General features: G+C 34.5%; 1 protein-coding gene across 1 annotated transcript in view; it reads right to left on the reverse strand.

Annotated features, from left to right (window-relative positions):
* Positions 1-21,686, reverse strand: part of MALRD1 (MAM and LDL receptor class A domain containing 1) — a 538,747-nt gene that overhangs the window by 293,300 nt on the left and 223,761 nt on the right. Inside the window, exons 22-23 of the mRNA XM_037738994.1 lie at positions 4,673-4,829; positions 1,339-1,449 (exon numbers count right to left, since the gene is read on the reverse strand). Coding sequence (XP_037594922.1) covers positions 1,339-1,449; positions 4,673-4,829 — 268 coding nt within the window. The remainder of the gene's footprint in view (positions 1-1,338; positions 1,450-4,672; positions 4,830-21,686) is intronic.

Below are 21,686 nucleotides of genomic sequence, written 5' to 3' on the forward strand. Positions count from 1 at the left end.
AAACATGATTTTACTATACAAATATTATACATGCACAGAACTAGTTAATTCTTCATTGCCTGGGGTGGAGGCCTATGTGTGGCACAATATAACCTTCTACATGTTCTTGATGAGATTTCTTCTTACCTCAGTTTAAAGATCTCAGAGGCTTAACAGTTAGGATCCCTCTAAAAAAGTTTCATATTGTGCAAGGCTATAAAATTGCTATCCAGTGTTTACTACTTCCAGGTGAATTTACTTTTTACCCATATTCTAAATTATCTACAAATGATTCATAAGAAAACTGGATTTCAGAGAGAGGCAAAAGATAAATGGGATTTACCATACCTACCATTTTAAGAAATTGGCTGTAACACTTACCAATGCTTTCATACAATGGAACCCCGTATACTCCCATTGGAGTTGAAAGGGGCTGATCTATTAGAGAAAGCACATGATTGTAGGTGTATTTATCTGAACATTCACAGCCAACTTGACTATCCCAGCTGCACAAAGAAGAGTGAACACGCAACATTTAACAGGAATTTTAACCCTTCTATCTGGAGCTAAATGGCTTTAAATTCACAGAATTAAAACCCAGGCAGTTAAGACTAAGAAGAAAATGTTCTACCTAAATGACTCTGTGTTCTCACTCTGCTTATTCAAATTTTAACAAATCTTCAGAGCTAAGCCTCATCTTCTAAGAAAATTCTCAATAAAACAACAGCTCAGGGAGGTCTTGCTTTCTTGGTAATCCCTAAGAGAGATATGCTGTATGCCAAACATTTCAGCACATACTTATTTTCAGTTTAAACATTTTAATCTATGTACTAGTACTTTTCTTCAGTTATTAATATGTATAGGTCTGATCCTCTTACTATTGTCACAAATTACATGAAGACAAATATGGCATTACACAATATTTTGCCTCCAAAAACTATTTTTAAATGAGGTGAATCTATTCCCTATAACAAGGTTTTACAATATGTTTTCCAAAGACTGTCTTTTAAATTAGGTTTGAAAAAATTAATTGCTGTACAAAAGCTCTGAGAATATATTTGCAAAACAGAGGGAAATGTTCTTTATATGTGAGACGCTGATTAGGGAGTGAAGGAAGGTTATTCAAATTAAATGTTCCTAGAACTACGAATATCTAATTGGAAGAAATTAGAGCACTCTGAAGTTATTAATTCCTTATGGAAAATGCTCCACGGAGTGTTAAGTGCTGTGTCTACACATCCACAGAACACATCAGAAAGGGAATGGAGGGCAAGAAGACTGTGAGTAGAGAAAAAACCAAAGGAGGATGGGAAAAAATCAGCAGAACTCACTCGTCCCATAACTACCTGGATTACAAACCTGTGTATGTGACTGAATGCCTAAAAACACTTCTACCCTCTTCCACTGTGCACCTTGCTGTCCGGTTTGAGCCCACAATTTAGAAGTAATGTTGTCTTTCTTGATGAGTACCTGCAGAGATAAATTAGGTAAAAGGTGTTGAAGCAATTTTTCTTGAGAAACTGCAAATATATAAAATTTTCCCAGTGATTTTTTAGTTGTAATATCAACATGAAGTTTTTGAGAGAAGTGCTAAGACACTTTTTACTAGATATCTTTGTTTTCTACAGCACTGTGCCCCTAGGGTACCTCACAAGCTTGGTACAATAAAGATGTGCATGAATATCTGTCAACCAAGTCCTAAAGTATCTGGGCATCATTTACTTAAGAACTCAACTACATTAACTTTTTTAAAAATCTGGAAGCAGTACCAATTGCTGTTTATTAAATAATATTCATGTGGTCAAATGACAAAGTATGGAATTGCTTACTAAAACACTCTTTTGAGAATGATCTTTCTCATTAGATGGTTTCAGTGAGGCTGTAATTTCACAGTGTCAGCCCATTTCATTGTAAGTACACAGATGGGTGAGATGAGTGAGCATCTATTTATGCTGTACCAGTAAAAGCTTCCTGCCCAACAGCCGTGAAACCAGCATATTCTCCTCAGTACTGTACCCTCACTGTAAAGCAGAATCTAGGTTAGTCTCAGCAGACAAACTGTTACGGCTCTTCTTTTAGAATGGTACAAAATGAGCCATGAAGAGAGTAACTGAGGAGAGTGGAACAATTTCAGATTTTTAAAATAACTAACTTAGATAGTGTATTAAATATTTTAACGTTACTTTTTAAAAACAGAATTTATAAAAGCGAAGAATTATTCAGATACAAGATTTGTGAAAGTTCTGACTTTTAAAAGTGAAGATGAATTTTAATGATTTCATTATGTTTTTTAAATTAAATTCAGATTTTTAAAATGTAACTGGAGTTTCCAGAGTTGGAGAAAAAAAATGTGTTATTAGCAAAAGTACCATTAAATTATTAATCTATAAAATTCAAATTAATATGGAACATTATCAAGGTCAAGAAAATATAACTTCTAACCAAAAAGGAAAAATCAATTTTGGAAAGCACTGAAAGAAATGTATAGGAAATAAGTCTTCTTTATATGAATACCACAGTATATATAAATCTCTGAGAAAAACATATGTTCAAGAAACATATTAATGCAACATTTAATACTGTTTTATTTATCCATGCACAAAAATAAGGATCATAGATATCATTTTGTTCATTTTATAATTCTGTACTTATAAAATTTTAATTCTTTTAAAAAGCTCATCTACCAATACCAAATTTTATTCTGAAAAAATGAAAGCGCATTTCACATCATCAATCCTAACCCCACAATATTCCAGGCAAATAATTCTCATTTTATTGACAAAAACTTACAGTAAGTTGTAGTAATTATTTTGCCTAAAACCGTATTTAAAAAGTCAAATTACAACAGTATGTTATGACTTCAACCCAGAAGACCATTTGGATGCTTTTAGATTATTGAACATAACCATGCATGTATATACACAAATATACTTTTAAACTGTTTTTAGTATGAAATCTTACCTTATTATAAAAAGAAAATCCTAAAATTGATATATGTTTCCAATTAAAAAAAAAGCATTTTTGAAAGAAACTATGTTTATCTAAAGTTTCTCTAAAAAATGAATAACAAAAGCCAGGATAATCCTACAATAAAACAAAATAGGATTTGGGGGAGGACCAATTATTAATATTGAAATAAACCTATCGGGAAATAAATGACCAAGCAGCTGGCCACAGTCTGTTTTTCTCTATTGGGGATAAACAAAGCAGGAAACTCATGTGTAATCTTGTTGCAAATATACTAGAGACTTCTTGGCAAACTAATGGTATTTGAGAGGAGGACAGTCCTTATCAATAGATTGCCTCTAGCAAGATAGCGCTACTCTAGAACTGCTTGTAGTATATACAATTCTGGAATTTGTGGATTTATTTTCATTCATGGCTTCGTGGAAAGTAACACACAAGCTATGAAAGAGTAGAAATGAAGATGCTCCAAAATTGAGTTGGCTTCTTCAGTATAACTGATACGTCCATGCACATTACTAACAAGCCTTATGCATTATTATCTACCAGGGCATTTACAGTATGGGAAGACAGGACTTGAAAATCTAAATGAATACTCCAGAACTGCTCTCTGGCCTGTATATGTTGGAACCCCCAGAGGGAAAAAAACCAAAACAAAACAAAACCATGGAACTTTCTGAAGAAATAGTTAATTGCAGAAACAGGACAGGATAAAAATAAGGTCAAGTTTGGAATGTCTTGGCCAAAAAGAAAAAATACACTCAAAGAATGATGGGCCTTTTCAGAGAAACATGGAAGGAGACTGTTATTACCAAATCTGGCACAATTTGAGGACCAAATAAATAATAATCTGAATAGATTATAATACATTGATTAAAACGGAAGCTTATGAGTCCACATTGACATAAAACAGTAAGTGAGCAAACAGAGAGATTTTTTTTTAATCACGAATCCAACCTAAAATGTGGACAAAATAATGGAATTAGAAAATCACAATTAGGCAATTAGCATTGTAAAATTAATTCAGGCAACAACAACAAAAAAAAGCCACTACTGAATGAAAAATTTGTGGGTAAAATTGAGTTGAAATCAATATTTTGCATACCCCTAAAATATCTCTTTGTAAAATATTTATTGATAAAAAAATGAAAGTAATGAGACTGATAAGGATCATTAGCTAATGGGATGCAATAAAAATAATACAATATTGGTTATATGATAGGGGCAAAAAAGCTTAACTCAACAAAATTAAACTAAGAGACAGCATAAAAAACGACTTTGCTATAAGCTTTTAAAATATCAAGTTTATAAAAACCTAGGGAAGATAAGGAATTATTCCTGTTTGAAAGGCAGTAGAAAGAAATAACTTGGTGTAGTATGTTATCCTATACTGGATTTTTTTGCTCTAAGGGACATTACCAGGACAACTGATTTAAAAAAAAATAGGATCCCTGAGTGAAGGGTATATTGGAGTTGTCTGTGCTATTCTTGGAACATTCTATGCATTTAAACAGTTTAGATTTTTTTTAAGAGAAGCACTTTGATGAAGACTATTGCAGAATGTAGCACAACAAAGGTAACAAGAAGACACATCCAGATATTAACCAAGTGTAGACACTTATTTATTGTCCATTTTGACTTATTAAGAGACTATATTTTAATGATACCAAAATATGCACCATGAATTTTTACATAGAAAATTTTAAAAATGTGATAGCCTAAGCAGTACCTGCAGAGAACCAACGGTGGCCCCATTCATATGTGTCCAGAACACCAAGGTACATTTTGGTCCCGTGAGTGAAATGACAGGAGTGAGAATGTCAGCCGTGTCACCAAATTTCCCATTAGAACTGTCAGCATACAAGTACCAGCCATCTGTGGTATTTCTGGAAAAAGAGTTTATCATATTATGAAAAGAGGAAGAGGCCAGGTGCAGTGGCTCATGCCTGTAATCCCAGCACTCTGGGAAACGAAGGCAGATGAATCACCTGAGGTCAGGAGTTCAAGGCCAGCTTGGCCAACATGATGAAACCTTGTCTCTACCAAAAATATGAAAAAAATAAGATGGGCATGGTATCATGTGCCTGTAATCCCAGCTACTCAGGAAACTGAGGCAGGAGAATTGCTTGAACCCCCGAGGTGAAGGTTACAGTGAGCTGAGATCATGCCATTGCAGTCCAGCCTGGGCAACTAGAACAAAACTGTCTCAAAAAAATGAAAAATAAAGAAGAAGGAAGAAGGGGAAGAAGAAGAAGAAGAAGAGGAAGAAGAGGAAGGAGGAGGAGGAGGAAGAAATTGTGAAACAGTAGTTTTTCTCTAATCATATTTTATTGCTTTATATTTTATCCTAAAAGTATAACATGTTATAACATAAGGTCCATTACCTTCATCAGAAATAACACTTCTACCACTTTGACTTTGAATCCACAGTACTTGCAATGATATCACTTGGTACAACATGGATAAAATTATGACAATGGCTGAAACTACCAAATCTGTAATAACATGGTTGATATTTTTACAGTAATAACACTAATACTCTAATCAGCTTTCTAGAGCTCATTTTAATGTGAGTAAAATGAGGTGGAAGGAAAAAACATGAATAAATAGGGGATGAAAAGCAGGTCTGGGCTTCAGCTCATCTATCTCAATGGCTTTCCATTCAAATTTACTCTGTCTATATTGATTTAGCTCAGTTTAACTTCAACACATTTTAGTAATGTTGTGGATAATTTTAAAGAATATCCTTTCTGAGGCCTAAATAAAAAGGAAACACAACAATGGAAACAATTAAATATAAATGTATTTTTTTCCATAAAAGGAAGAATTTATGGCACTACTTGGACAATTAATTTTAAAAAGAGAATACAACACTAAAGTCGTTCTAGGTTATACACAGCTGTTTAAAACATAAAGAAGTGATCCTCACAGTTTGGGTATTCTGGCATTCTGTTTTTTATTAACTTGATTTCTTGCCACTTTCTAATTTAAATATAGATGCTAGAAACTACAGAGTTTAAATTTACTTCTTATTAAAGCTATTTTATTTTTAAAATTTTGATCTTTTCTGGGATTTATGAATAGCAAATGGATGGAGAGGTGGAAGTAGTCATTCAGTCACCACATATTTATCGAGGGCATGGTCTTGCGAGTCTTGCCAGTGGCTGTCTAAGGTTCTAGGGATATAATTGTCTGCAAAAGACAAAGCAGGGTTTGGCCTCTGGCCTCCTCATTTACTAAATGATCAATTTAGGGCAGATGATTTAACTTCTCTGAACATCAAATTTCTTCATTTCATAAAATAGGTAATTCCATGTATGGTGTTATTAAGAATCATAAATAAAATATGTGGAATATCTAACACAGCACCTGCTCCAATTTTTGTACTAAATGAATGGTAGTTGTAATTTGTGGTTATGTTTATATCACATTCATTGTTTCTAACGAAATAAGAACTTTAGTGTTCTGCAAACCAGAGTTACGAGTTAATTTTTAAGAGGTAGAATTATCATTTATGTTGTCTGAATTATGTCTCAGTGAAAAAGCATTTCCAGCTTTCTTCCTAGCATATCATATGCTAAATATCCCAGTAATAACAGGGATACCCAGAACAGGGATATACTTATATATTCAGATAGATAGAGGCAACAGTCAAGAAAAAATTGCATGCACATATCTGTATGTATATGATTTATTTAATCTGCAAATCATTCTTTAAGCAAATGTCAAGATTATTCTAATTTTATTATACTTCACTGAAAATTATTTCAATGTGCTACATCTAAGTGTCCTCCATGAAACTGACTTCTACTTAATGAGAAGTAGCTTGAATGGTCCATTCCTCTCCAAGTTTAGTGCTGCCACCTTGTCAAATTTTTACCTCCTTTCGCTTAGAATAATAAATCTCCTAATTGGTCTTTCACATCTACTGCTGATTCACTCTATTCATTCTTCACATATCACTTAGAGTAATCTTTTTAAAAATGGACATTGGATTAAATCACGTCCCCAAATCCACTTCTTAAAACCTGCTAAAGTCTTTTTAATAGACATAGGATACCAGGAAAGGGAAGCAAGCAGGAAAAAAGAGAAATTGATTAATTAGTACAAGCATACAGTTTGATGGAAGACCTAGGGTTTGATAAATCAGTAGGGGACTATAGTTCACAATAACATACTGTACACTTCAAAGTGGCTAGAAGAGAATAATTCAGATATTTCTAACATAAAAAGAAATATTCAAGGTGATGGATATCCTAGGTTCACCTACTTGACAGAGTACATTATCTCATGTACTCTGGAGTTATGTACGTCTATTATGCATCAATTAAAACATTGTTTTGAAATAAATAATTAAAAATATGTATTTAATATGTCTTACAAATCTCTACATAACTTGTCTCTGTTTCGCAGTGGAAACGGGAGTTGGGAAGAGATAATTCCTACCGTCCCTCCTAAGCCAATACAATCTGACTCCAGTACAACACTGTATGTGTGGATTATCACACTGTTTTAAAATATCATTTTTTCATAAATTGATAGAAAGATTCAATGAAATCCTGACACATTCCAGATAGACTTTATTTGTCAGAATTTGGAAAACTAACCTTAAGCTTCATATACAAATACAAGGAGACAGGAATAGCCAATTTTATCATGAGAAGAACAGAATTGGATGATTTAATCAGATATCAAGACTCGTTCAGGACATAGGCATGAGCAAAGACTTCATGACTAAAACACCAAAAGCAATTTCAACTAAGGCCAAAATTGACAAATGGGATCTAATTGAACTAAAAAGCTTCTGCTAAAAAAAAACAAAAAACAAACAAAAAAAACCTACCATCAGAATGAAGAGGCAACCTACAGAATGGGAGAAAAATTTGGCAATCTATCCATATGACAAAGGGCTAATATCCAGAATCAACAAACAATTTAAACAAATTTACAAGAATAAAACAACCCCATCAAAAAGTGAGTGAAGGATATGCACAGACACTTCTCAAAAGAAGACATTTGCGCACGCAACAAACATATGAAAAAAAGTTTATCATCACTGGTCATTAGAGAAATGCAAATCAAAACCACAATGAGATACCATCTCACTGGAGTTTGAATGGCAATCATTAAAAGACAGGAAACAACAGATGTGAGTGTAAATTAGTTCAACCACTGTGGAAGACAGTGTGACAATTCCTCAAGGATCTAGGACCAGAAATACCATTTTGACCCAGGAATCCCTAATCATTCTACTGTAAAGACACATGCATGCAAGTGTTTACTGCAGCACTATTTACAATGGAATCAACTCAAATGCCCATAAATGATAGACTGGATAAAGAAAATGTGGCACATATAAACCATGGAACACTACACAGCCATAAAAAAGAATGCATTCATGTTCTTTGCAGGGACATGGATAAACCTGAAAACCATCATCCTCAGCAAACTAACACAGGAACAGAAAACCAGACACTGCATGTTCTCATTCATAAGTGGGAGTTGAACAATGAGAACACACAGACACAGGGAGGGGAACATCACATACTGGGTCCTGTTACAGGGTGGTGGGCAAGGGGAGGGAGAGCATTAGGACAAATACCTAATGCATACAGGGCTTAAAACCTAGATGATGTGTTAATAGGTGCAGTTCACCACCGTGGCTCATGTATACAAATGTAACAAATCTGCACGTTCAGCACATGTATCTCAGAATTTAAAGTAAAATTTGTGAAAAAAAAAAAAAAAGCAGTTTTATAAAACTCAGGTTAGCAGTTTACAAATTCCATTTCATATATGGCTACAAAAATAGGAAAATAACTTTAAAAACTAAGATTTTTGGTCTACCAATGCATTAAATGTTTTAAATGCAATAAATGTTTTAAGTAAAAAAAAAAAAGACTCATTATAAAAGTATAGTTATAAGGTGCTACGGTCTGAACATTTGTGTTCCCCCCAAATTCATATGTTGAAATCCTAAATACAAAGGTGACCATCTTAGCACGCAGGGCCTTTGGGGAGTTGATTAAGTGACCTTAATGTGATTAATGCTCTTATAAAGGAGATCCCAGAGAGCTAGCCAGTCCCTTCTGCCATGCGAGGAAACAGCCAGCAGGCATCATCATAGGTCCTTGCCTGATACCAAGTCTGCCTCACCATGATCTTGGACTTCCAAGCCTCCAGGACTGTGAAAAATGTGTTTGGTTTATCAGTCTCTCTGCTTATGGTATTTTTTGTTATGGCAGCTTGAATGGGCTAAAACATTAAGACAGAGTGGAATTATAATAAGAACAACAACAAAAACAACATCCACAGAACTATAAGAAATAGTCCTGAAACAGATCCACATGTATTTGGACACTTGATTTGTGAAAACTCTGGCTCTTGCGAGTAGTGACGGAAACTATAATCTTTTTGGTAAATGAAAACTGAATAAGTTAGTTAGCCATGAGGAGGCAAAGTGAACCTTAACTGGTATTTCACAGCATTCAAAAATAATAAATCCCAGGTAGATTATACTTGGAATGAAAGCTTATATAACATTATCGTCATGATATGGGAATAGGAAAATTTGTTTTCAATACTCTATAAAAATCAATAACCAAAAAGGGAAATATTGAAAAAAAAAGAGACTGCATTCAAAATAAGGATTTCTGCTTATTACAGAAATCAATATGATAATGAAAAGGCAATGGAAGGAAACATTTGTATCACGTTAAATGAATATAACATTTATTGACTGCCTTCTTTGTGGCATGCGAGTACTACACCAGATGTTAACTGTGTGTGTGTGTGTGTGTGTGTGTGTGTGTGTGTGTGTGTGTGTGTGTAGTATATGTTCATATTTAACTATATACCTACCAGCTAGAACTGGGATAAAATATCCCAAAATGTTGACATATTTATTTCTTTATTTAGTAACCATATCCATTTTGTTTTCTACACAGTGTCTACTAGACCTTCAAAATGGGCAAAATAACCAAGTGAGTCTAAAATTAATAAAAGAGATGTGTAATAAGAAAACTAAGGGTGTGACAGAAATTTTAGACTTCATTGAAACTATACATAAAAAGTTGATCATTGTTCCAGGCTGGGGAAAAAAACAGAAGGTAAGAAGAGACAGAACAAAGCGAATACATCTGGAGACCACAGAGAAATTATATGACTAGAGGTCACAATTCTAGAAATAAAAGCATCTGTCATTGGTTCTTCAAATAGAGGCTCCTGTATTAATTTCCCAGAAACTACACAGATAACAATAAAAAAAAACCTAAGGTAACTAAGGTATAATTTCCCCAATTCAACAGAATTCTAGAAAATTCAACCATAAGGACAAATATAAAATAAATTATGGAAACAATTTTCTAATATTATATATCTCTGAAATATCCCTTTCACCTGCAGGGAAAAGAAAAAAAAGGAGGTATGTGAGGAGATCAATTTGAAAAATGCAAACAACAAAACTGCATTTGTGTTTTTTATCAAACTGTGAACACGGTGCAATGTGGCTATATATCATTTGGTCGCCAGTCTTATAGGCATTAATTGGGGGCACATGATGTATGCATGATTCCTAATGGAAAAATGAAGAATTGCATAAACACTTGCCTGTGTCTGCAATGAGATTATTCAAGCATGCACCTGCAGAGGAAATCAGCTCCTCTCCCGGAATGAGTACAGCAGTAATGACCACAGCTAACAGTACTGTCACTCATAAAATATCAGCATCCCTCTACCAACCTTCAAATTATCTTTTCTCATACAGAGTGGGAAGTAGGACGTTTTATAGAAGCACATCTTTTTCTAATAAAACATATCATAAACCACATAGTAGTAAAGGTTTAAGAAAACTGTGTTTTACTTTCAGGTGTTGCAAAAGTAAAGATCCAAGGTGATAATGTACAAGTCATTTTAAAAGTCATTATAAAAAGAGATCTGATTTATAGCCCATGCTATTTTCACAAAAGCTGCCTAGGTTTATAGGATAATCAGTTTCTAAACTATTACTATCGCACAGATTAAGTAATTAAAACACTAACTGTTTTTTCCTTTGATGACCATCTCCTGAGTAGTTGCTATAATTCAATAAGTAGGAAAAAAATATCTGTTTATGAACTGATCACGGTATTTTTCAGTAAGGCCCATTAATCTGTGGGCCTGGACATACACAGTATGAGAGACACATTCTTCAGTATCATCATTCAGATGAAATCTGTCCTTTGATTCACTGTGATACCTCAGGCTATTTTAGCATTTTTGACAAGATATAATCCACTAAAAAAGCTGTTCTGAACAATAGTTTGAGCGGCAGAAAATACAAAAAACTTGCTATGGTCTGAAAGTTTGGAGTCTATACTCCAAAATTTATATTTTGAAATCCTACTCCCCACACTAATGTTATTAAGGAGTGGGGCCACTTGGAGGAGACTGGGTCTTTAGGGTAAAACCATCATGATTGGGATTACTGTCCTTAGAGAGGAGACCCCAGAACCATCTCAGCTCTTCCACCATGGAAAAACACAGCTAGAATCTCAGCTCTTCCACCATGGTAAAACATAGCTAGAAGGCTTTATCTACAAACAAGAAGGCCCTCACCAGACACCAAATATGTCTGTGCCTTATTAGCCTTCAGAACTTTGAGAAATAAATGTTTGTTTATAAGCAACCCAGTTTATAGCACTTAAAAACTGCAGCCCAAATGAACCAAGACAGTGTTCAATATTACGAGTTTTCTTTTTAAAAATGTTTTTTAGTTTTTATTTATTTATTATTTTTTGAAATGGAGCCTTGCATTGTCACCTAGGCTGGAGTGCAGTCGTCCAATTTTGGCTCACTGCAACCTCTGCCTCCCAGGTTCAAGTGATTCTCCTGCCTCAGCCTGAGTAGCTGGGATTATAGGTGCACACCATCATACCAGCTAATTTTTGTATTTTTAGTAGAGTTGGGGTTTCACCATGTTGGTCAGGCTGGTCTTGAACTCCTGACTTTCTGATCTGCCCACCTCAGCCTCCCAAAGTGTTGGGATTACAGGTGTGGGCCTCCATGCCCAGCCCTTATTATTATTTTATTATTATTATTATTTGGAGACAGTCACTCTGTCATTCAGGCTGGAGTGCAATGGTATGGTCTTGGCCCTCTGCAACCTCTGCCTTCCAGGTTCATGCGATTCTCCCATCTCAGCATCCTGAGTGGATGAGACTACAGGCACATGCCACCACACTGGCTAATTTTTTTGTATTTTTAGTAGAGACAGGGTTTCACTATGTTGGCCAAGCTGCCGTCGAACTCCTGACCTGATGATCCACTCGCCTCGGCCTCCCAAAGTGCTAGGATTACAGGCATGAGCCACCGAACCCAAACTTTAGCTTTAATTTTTGCAGTACATAGTAGGTGTGTGTAAATTTATGGGCACATAAATATTTTGTATTTTCAGATATTTTGGTACAGGCATGCAATGCGTAATGAGTACATCATGAAAAGATTGGTATCTATCTCAAGCATTTACCCTTTCTGTTACAATCCAGTCATACTCCTTTAGTCATTTTGAAATGCACAATTATATTATTGACTATAACCCCCTGTTTTGCTATCAAATAGCCTTAGTCATTCTATTTTTTGTACCCATTAATCATCCCCACCTCCCACTTGCTCCTCGTATTACACTTCCCAGCCTCTGATAATCACCCTTCTATTCCGCATCTCCATGAGTTCAATTGCTTGATGTTTAGATCCCACAAATAAGTAAAGCACTGGACTTCTCATAGCTTCCACGACATTACCCTGGTATCTACCGTAGATCGTTCCTCATTGTGTGGAACTGTTCCCCATTCCCGCTACCAACCCCATTGTGTGATGAAAAAAGCCCCTGACCCACCAACTGCTGGAGTAAGTGGGCTTCATAAACATACCAGACCAATCACAGTTCTTGTGTGGGATTTTATAATGTAAATTAATGGAAAAAGAACATTCCATCTTGTCTCCTTACTTACTGACTTCCATAGCTCCACACATGCCCTCTCTACTTTGCTGTGGTATTCCAGAAGAAACCAAAAAAGTGTTGTTTTTGACTTTATTGGTCCTTTCCAAAATACACATATGACCCTAACATCCTGCACAGAAATGTTCACTACATCTTTACTGACTCAAGGTTAGGTCCTTGAACTAAACTGTATGGCAATGCTCTGCAAGTAAATACACAGTGTTACTAAAACATATATATTTACCTGCAAAGAAAGTGTGCTTAGTAAAATTTACTAATGAGTTTAATAGTACCCAGAAATGGAAGTGCATGATTTACTTAAGTAAAGGCATGAACCCATAAAATGGGTATATATGGATGTCTGAGTAAATTCATAGGCATATGAATTTAGTATAATCATATATTACTATATTATTTTAGTAAAATTGTAGTATTTTAGTAAAATAACTATAAATATGAATAATAATGAAAAAATTTCAGATAATATGGACTGCGTGTCTAGTAAATTATACAAATTATATATAATACATATTACATGCATACATTATATATATTTATTATATACAATATGTAATTATATATTAGTTATTATATATAACACTATAATATGTAATATATAATTAAATATGCAATATCATAAATATTATATATAATAAATATATTTATATATGTATATACATTATATAAATTTACTAAGGACACAGTCCAGATCTGCTAGAATTATTTTTTCCATAGCAAGACTTTCTTGGTAAAGAAAGCAGTGAATTAATTTGCATGCTATGAAAGCTCTTTATCTGGTCATATACAATATTCGTAACTAACAACAGAATGGCATTTCACATTACACTGGTCTACAACTGGGGTCAGAGAAATTTTTTTGGTAAAGATACAGACAAAATATTTTAGACTTTGAAGGCCAAATGGTCTCTGTTACAACGATTCAACTCTGCCTTTGTAGCATGAAAGCAGTCATGGGTAATACCTAAAAGAGTGATATGACCATGTTCCAATAAAATCATATTTACAAAAACAGACATCAGGTTGGATTTTGCCTACAGGCTATAGTTTGCTCACCCCTGTTCTATGGAAAAAGATTCAAACTGTTAGGCTCTGAGGAATAACTTTCTGTTCCAATTTCCATCTTCAAATTTGACACATGAATTTATTCAGATACCCAGATATACCCATTTCATGGAATCATGCAATTACTTAAATGTATCACACCTTTTCATTTCTCTGTGTCTCCTTTATATTGATCTTTCTTCTGGGCACACTTACAATTTCTGCTATTAGTCCTCCCTACATCATACTTAATAATCTTACACAATATATTTCAAATGTATTCTCATTTTCAAGCCTTTTTAGATTCCTATACTCAAGTTTCTAAGCTCAAGATTTCTTGATTTACCTAGGAACTCTATAGCACCTTCTATGTAACTTTTTCAATGTGTTCAACATTACAGTTATCAATTCATTGACTACACAGCCATATGCCCAGTAATTTATAAACAAACCAATGTGCACATTTGAACTTCTTTTTTATAATATTTAGAACACCTTGAAAATTAGCTTGAACTCAAGTGGCACTCAATAAATATTTGCTGAATCTGTTGCTAAATAAAAGTGATGGGATTCTTGCTTTTCTACATAAAATTCTCCTTTATGAATGTAAGGCATCTTGATTTTGAAAATACACTTACAATTTTAGCAGAGTGCTTTTGAATTTCTGTTTCCTAGTCTCATGAAATAAAAATGAAGTAATGACAACATTTGTTGAAATGTTATATAACCACCTAGGGCTTAACCAACTAAAAAATTCAATAACAAGGTATCAGAGCCAACTATTCTAATTAGAAGCTACCACAGTTCCTGTTTCAATATTGTATGACATTCACTGGAGAATAACGCTTTATGGGGCAAGTATAAACACATAAATAGAAAAAAAAGTCTAAGAAATTACATGATATAATGTGTTTTTATTTAAGATCTAATTTCAAATAGGACTTTAAGAGTCTCAGGAAAGAAATATAAAGCCTTTATAAAAACATTTTTAATTGATTCATAATGAACATGCACAGTTTAAGGGTATGTGTGATTATTTAATACCTTCATATAATTTTTAAAGATCAAATCAAGGTAGTTGGGATATCAATCACCTCAAATCTTTGTCTTCTCTTCATGCTAGAAACATTCAAATTATTCTCTTCTAGCTATTTTGGGGGAAAAAGTCTCATAAAGTAAATGTAATATTTGTAAATCAGATTTTAGGCCAAAAAACATTCAAATCTGAGATGTATGAAAAGTTTTAAATAGAGATTTTTAGATCGGTCTTTAAGTTAGGAGGCTTTAAAATTAGTACTAATATTCTATTGTTCAATATTTTCAATAAACCTGAGAAGTTAAGACCATAATCATGACTATTTCCTAGATAACTAAAATTAAATAATCTACCACTGGCAATTTGCATGGTGAGTGCTAAAGCCAGGATTTGAGACAGACTGAGGTGCGAATGTTTTAGACTCTAAACCAAATGTCCTCTTAGTGCAACACCTGATCTGGCAACATCAGCATCACCAGGCTGCTTATTAAAATGACAGTTATTGGAGCCTATCTTACACCCAATGAATCAGGAACTCTGGAGTGAGGGTGCAGTAATCTAACAAAATCTTTAGTTTATTTTGGTGCATACTAAATTCTTCACATCTTAGAATATGTTCAGGTTTTACAATTATCCCTGTGGCTTTCTTTTTCAGGCATTGATCATTTTCCTGCCCTTCCTTTCTACTCATGTCTGACACTAATTCACCTACAGTAGCATTTCCCAGATTCTTCTGAAGGAAATTTTGGTTGTTCTGTCATCTAAAATCAGCATACGGCCTACCAGTGTACAGGAAAAAAGCAGTGTAGAAGCAGATGATTGGTGGTAGGCTTGTCAGATGTAAATGTGATCACCATTTTGCAAAGGAGTCAAAGTTTTCCAGTCTCATTCTTACCCCTTCAATATTATCAGGGTCTGAAAAAAACTGGAAAAGAATCTTATGCTTAAAATTTAAGTGACTCCTATATATGTGTATTCACATATTGAAACATTTTTCTACATGTTAATGACTATGATGTCTTGAAATTTTAAACACTTGTACCTCTGGGCCATTATATACGTATACATATACACAGACATTCACACACACACACACACACACACACACACACACACACACACAATTGCTCTATGCACTGTACTGAACCATAGGTTAATAGAGCATAAGTAACAGCAACAATGTCTAAAAGTATCCACTCTACTGTGTTATACATAGAAAGCAGTCCCTTGGATATAAACATTCAGTGGAAGAACAGATAAGTTTGTTCTAGTTCTTAACCTCCTCACAGACACATTTACATGAGGACTTCACATGGTGCCGTTTCTTCCCTGTGCTTTGCCATTAGAGTTCAGTTTCGGTATTTTAATGCGTGGGATATGTACTTCATTAAGATGATCATGAATTATCATTCTTCGACCTTTACATTACCCGACAGCCTTGCTCATCAGCAACTGCCTGTATCGGTTATTTATAACATCACGGCCCATGATGGAAAGGCCAACTGAAATTCTGAATACATAAAAGATGCAGATCATGCTGGAAGTATTTCAGAAAGTAAACAAATACCACCACAGTGTTTTGTGACCTATCCCTGTTTTTATAATAACATGAGTACAAAATGTCACAACTGAAATTTATTCTAACGCAATGCTAGCAGTGAGAACGAAAATTTTACAAGACTTAACAGTTTAAGTACTGTTGAAATAAAACTTTTCTTTGATTTGAACATGAACAGTGAATGGGTCTAATCCATATTAGCCTAATTCAGGATAATTTAAGAGCATATTTTCCCATTTCATAAAAAATATATCATTACATTTCCTTTTCACCCTGAGCTTTGAAACAATTTTGATTATATTGACAGAAACATAGATTGTTCATAATTTACATGTTTTAAAATGTTATTGATAAAAATACCAAATTCTTGAATTTAATGACTTATTTTAAAAATATATATTAATAAAATAAAAATTACTTACGTTTAAAAATCTATACTTTCTCATTTACTCACTAGAATACTTTCAGTTCATGACATCCTAGTAAATGTTTAGCTAGAAAATTTTGTATTTAATTTAAAAGAGAATAAAAGGTAATCACTAGCAGGAAATTTAGCTATTTACTTTAAAGTGTATATGAGAAAATATCATTTTAAGCCTAGAAATTTCCTCAAAGAAATTGTAGCTCCGGACATTTTTCTGTCTTTCTACTTTTTGTATAAGAAACTTCCTACCTACTCACGAAAAATATAACCAAAGCTAATAAAAGTAACATCTGTGCATGAGTTAAGAATATAACTTATAAGGGAATAATCCACAGAATTATTAAAAACTATATCTGCAGCAGCTTAGAAAAGAGAATTAATTTTACCTGAAAGATGTTATTATTGTCCTTGTCTTCATCTCCTCAACATAAATGAACTATTCTCTTTTGTCCAAATATTATGTGTTACAACTTTTTCTTTTTATCATTCATGGTATCCTTCTCTTCTCACCTAGTCTGAGACCAGCACTAAGATAAATGTTGACTAAAAAGTTAAATTTGTCAGTGACGTTTCCCTTGAGATGCTTACAGATTCATGCAGGAGTTAAGCAAGTAAATTAATATTGATGGTGTTCTGGGACATGCACTGTAATATAGATAATACCCAGAGAAGGAATTGTGGGATCAGACTAGAGAGAGCCAGCAGGAAAAGTTTTCTAGAAGAGTTGATCTTAAACTCAGTTTGTAAAGATGATGAGGAGATCATTTAACAAAGGCACAGTGGCACAAAATAGAGTCATATTGGGAGAACAAATAAATTGTATGGATGGGAGAGGGGGCTACTGATTGAATCCAAAATAAGAAGCCTGGGCCACATAATAAAAGATCTTAAGACCAATTTTTGGACATGAAGAACAACTATTTGGATGTCTTCTAGTTTTCTTAAGCTAAAGAATTCAAAAATAAGATGGGTTGTCTTCTGTGTTCACAGAATGTTCCTAATTGGACTTCTGACAATCCACGTTTGCAAGTTTAAAGTTAAAGGTTCTCTTTATCTAGTTGCTTTTTGTTTTTCAACATGCATTTCCAATTAATCATCATACTATCTTATCTTTACGTCATAAATGTATAAGAATTCAGTGTATAAATGTAAGTTTCATCTCCTGTTGTCCTTTCTAACACCACTCCTTATTCATCACTTACTCAGATTTCAACAACAAAGTAGTTTTCACGCATAAAATGACGCCGTACTCAAATCAGTCTCTATTACCAATAATGTCAGTAAGAAAGCAAATCTAAGCACATGCATCCCTTCATTTCCTGTCTCCTTTATGACTCTACTGTTTGCAAAACAGTCCCAGCTATGAGGACCTTTACGCAGTGCATCATCCGAGTTCCATTAGCCTCCTGACCTTGAATTAGATGTGGTCTGTGCGAGACATGGGCAAGAGATTGGAAGGTGAGAGGAAAGAGTTCAGAGTATTTATTTCCACAACTCCAATCCCTTTCCTCCCTGCCTCACTGTGGGAGCTGTTCTCTTTTAAAGCCTTTCCTTTTGATGGGCAATCTGTCTCCTTTCCTTGTCCCTTTGGGTTTAGGGGTGGCCAAGGTTCCACTCCGTTGCTGGTCTTTGGGTGCATCACTCAATCCTTCGTAGTCTTTGCAGTAAAGTCTCTTTGATTAAATTCTTTGTGCCAGCTGTTTCCTGCCTGGGTCCTGACCACGTAGCCCCCATCCTACCCTTTACTTATCTTATTTTTCCCCATGCAGCGTACCATTCTGTCATAAGTAACCTAGGACTCTTCATTGTTCCCTGTTTTTGCATAATCTGTCAACTCTTTTTAGAATACTTTTAACCAGCTAGTTCATTCCATATATTTCTCAGTATTAAACGCCATCACCCCCTTTTCACCTGTTCACACAGTCTCTACTTATGTTCGGTCTGTCTTCGTCTATCTCACCTCAGCAAATACATTTTTATCATTTCTCCCAGCACCCAGAATGGTGCCTGTTCAATATAGTACCTTTGAACAATAGTGGCCCATAACACTAACACTGTAGAGAACCCTGTATACAATAAATCTCAGTTACAGAGGTGTAAATATGACCTGGTAAATAGATACAATCTAGTAAAAAATCCCTCCCATCTTTTATAAAAATGAAGTAAGCAGAGAAAATAAAAGAGATATAAATTCTTAAATATTGTTGAGGGTGTTCTTTAAAGACTCTAAAAGGTAAAAGTACCACATTGAAGAAGGCCACGTTTCTATTTTGGATGCCATTACGTCACACACACACACAAAAAATATGCTCCATGCATCACTTCTGTAAGAATCCATCTCCACTGAATTCAGCGGGCAAGCATAAAGACAGAAGTAATTCTGGTTCATTTAACAATGATAGATTTATGACGATAGAACAAACCTTAAATCCTGCAATTTCCAATGCATTTGTCTTTCTTAATCCTGATTTGCAATACAAGCCCAAAATCTAGATTATAAAGTATAGCTTCATTTTTTTAAATATCTAAAACAAACAGAAACAAACATAATATAATATTAGTCTTTCATACTACCTTCTCAGTTCAGCTGTCTTTGATTTATTACATTCTTAGTGCAAAATAATTGTTAAGATTAAACTAGATTCCTTTCTCTGAATTTGGAAATTCACATTAGGTGAGCTGTTTTTTTCCAAACACTAGACTAAAGCCCAAGGGGCCTGATACAGAAAAGGGGCACACTTTCCCTAAAGGGCTCACAGTGTAATAGGAGAAATGTATTCCTAAGCCAGTAATTACAGCAGGACAAGTACAGCCAGGTATATTGTCTGACTCTGTGATGTCATGATAAACTCTACCTGGTGATAAGACATGGCAGCATCTCAAATCAGTATAAAATAGAGTAGTGTAATACCATCTTAGAAGAACAAAACAGCCTGCAGAAACTATTATCCAGACTGGACTAAGCCTAAAACTATGATTAAGCCAAGTTTATCCTACTCACACTGTCCACTTCTGCTAATCATTTCCTTATCTATTACTTGTTTTTCTATTTTTGGGTATAAAGGAAGTCCTGGTATTTTATATCACTGTAGAGTATAGATAACAATAATATACAATATAGTTTCAGATAGCTAGAGGAGGGTATGGAATGTTCCCAACACAAAGCCATGATAAATGTTTGAGATGATAATTACTCTGTTCTGATCGTTACATATCATATAAAATCAAAACAATTTAACACATGAACATAGAAAATAGAAGGATGGTTACCAGAGGCTGGGAAAGGTAGTGGGAGTGCTGGGAAGACGTAGGGATAGTTAACAGGTAAAAAAAAAAAATGCTGAGAAAGAAAAAGACCTACTATTTGACAGCACAACGGGATGACTATAGCCAATAATAACTTAATTGTACATCTTAAAATAACGAAAAGAGTGCAATTGAATTGCTTGTCATACAAAGGATAAATTCTTGAAGGGATGGATACCCCACTCTCCACGGTGTGCTTATTTCTCATTGCATACCTGTATCGAAACATTGTATGTACCTTAGAAATATACACCTGTTATGGACCCACAAAATATTTTAAAAAGATAAAAGCAGTACTATGTACTCCGTAAATATGTGCAATTATTACTTATCAATTGGAAATCAAATTAAATTAAATCTTAAAGAAACAACTTTAGAGTAAGGTTAGCAATAGGTTGATAGGAGGCAAAATTCTAATTCAATTTTTTCATTCCAAATCCAATTCTCTATCCAAAATTTTTCCTCCCTACAATAAAACTATGGAGGATAACTAGGTCTCTGGCATCAGCTTCAGCATAGAGTTTTCATGGCCAATTTGCATCAAAGAACCATGCCATGCATTTGGCAAGTAAAAATCTGCCTCAACTTGTTTCCTTAAGAAGTTATCGTCCTCTGAACTAATATCTCGTCCACACCACTAGTGACTTATATATCACTGAAACTGTATATTATGACAGAATGTGTCAAATGATCAATTTTTCACATCTCCTAAGCTAAAACATTAGAATTATTAGCTGTGTGCAGCTCAGCTCTTACAGATCTGAAGGACAGACTCCCTCCTAATAGTTGGGGGCTCATAGAGATTGTGTCCCAGCAGATCACAGCATATGGTACAGATAAAGCAGTAGTGTGTAAAGCAGTAGTGTGAGGCAGAACTAATTCATCAAGTATCCCCCTTAGACAAATTAATGGAATACAGGTAAAAATCCCTTGGTTCAGATGAGAGTTTGATGTTTCTGTAGCTGAGAATAGTTATGTCCTATGAAAGTATACAATGGGTACTCTCTTTTGCACAATGAATATGCAATGCATCCCAACTCAAGAAACAATATTGTTTATGTCATAACTGTAGACCCTATGCAGCATAATTGTTTAAATGTTGTTCTCTTACAATTCCCAGGTCTCTGTCATATACTCTCTGTTCAGCACAATTTGATGGTTTTCCTTCTGATATGATTTGGCTGTGTCCCCACCCAACTCGCATCTTGAATTGTAGTTCCCATAATCCCTATGTATCTTGGGAGGGACCCAGTGGGAGGTGATTGAATCATGGGAGTGGTTACTGCCATGCTGCCTTTCTCTTCATAGTGAATAAGTTCTCAGGAGATCGGATGGCTTTATAAGGTGCTTTTCCCCCTTTTGCTTGGCACTTCTCCTT

The sequence above is a fragment of the Cebus imitator genome, unplaced genomic scaffold (assembly GCF_001604975.1).
Source record: "Cebus imitator isolate Cc_AM_T3 unplaced genomic scaffold, Cebus_imitator-1.0 Scaffold61, whole genome shotgun sequence".
In the NCBI taxonomy this organism is placed as follows: Eukaryota; Metazoa; Chordata; class Mammalia; order Primates; family Cebidae; genus Cebus; species Cebus imitator.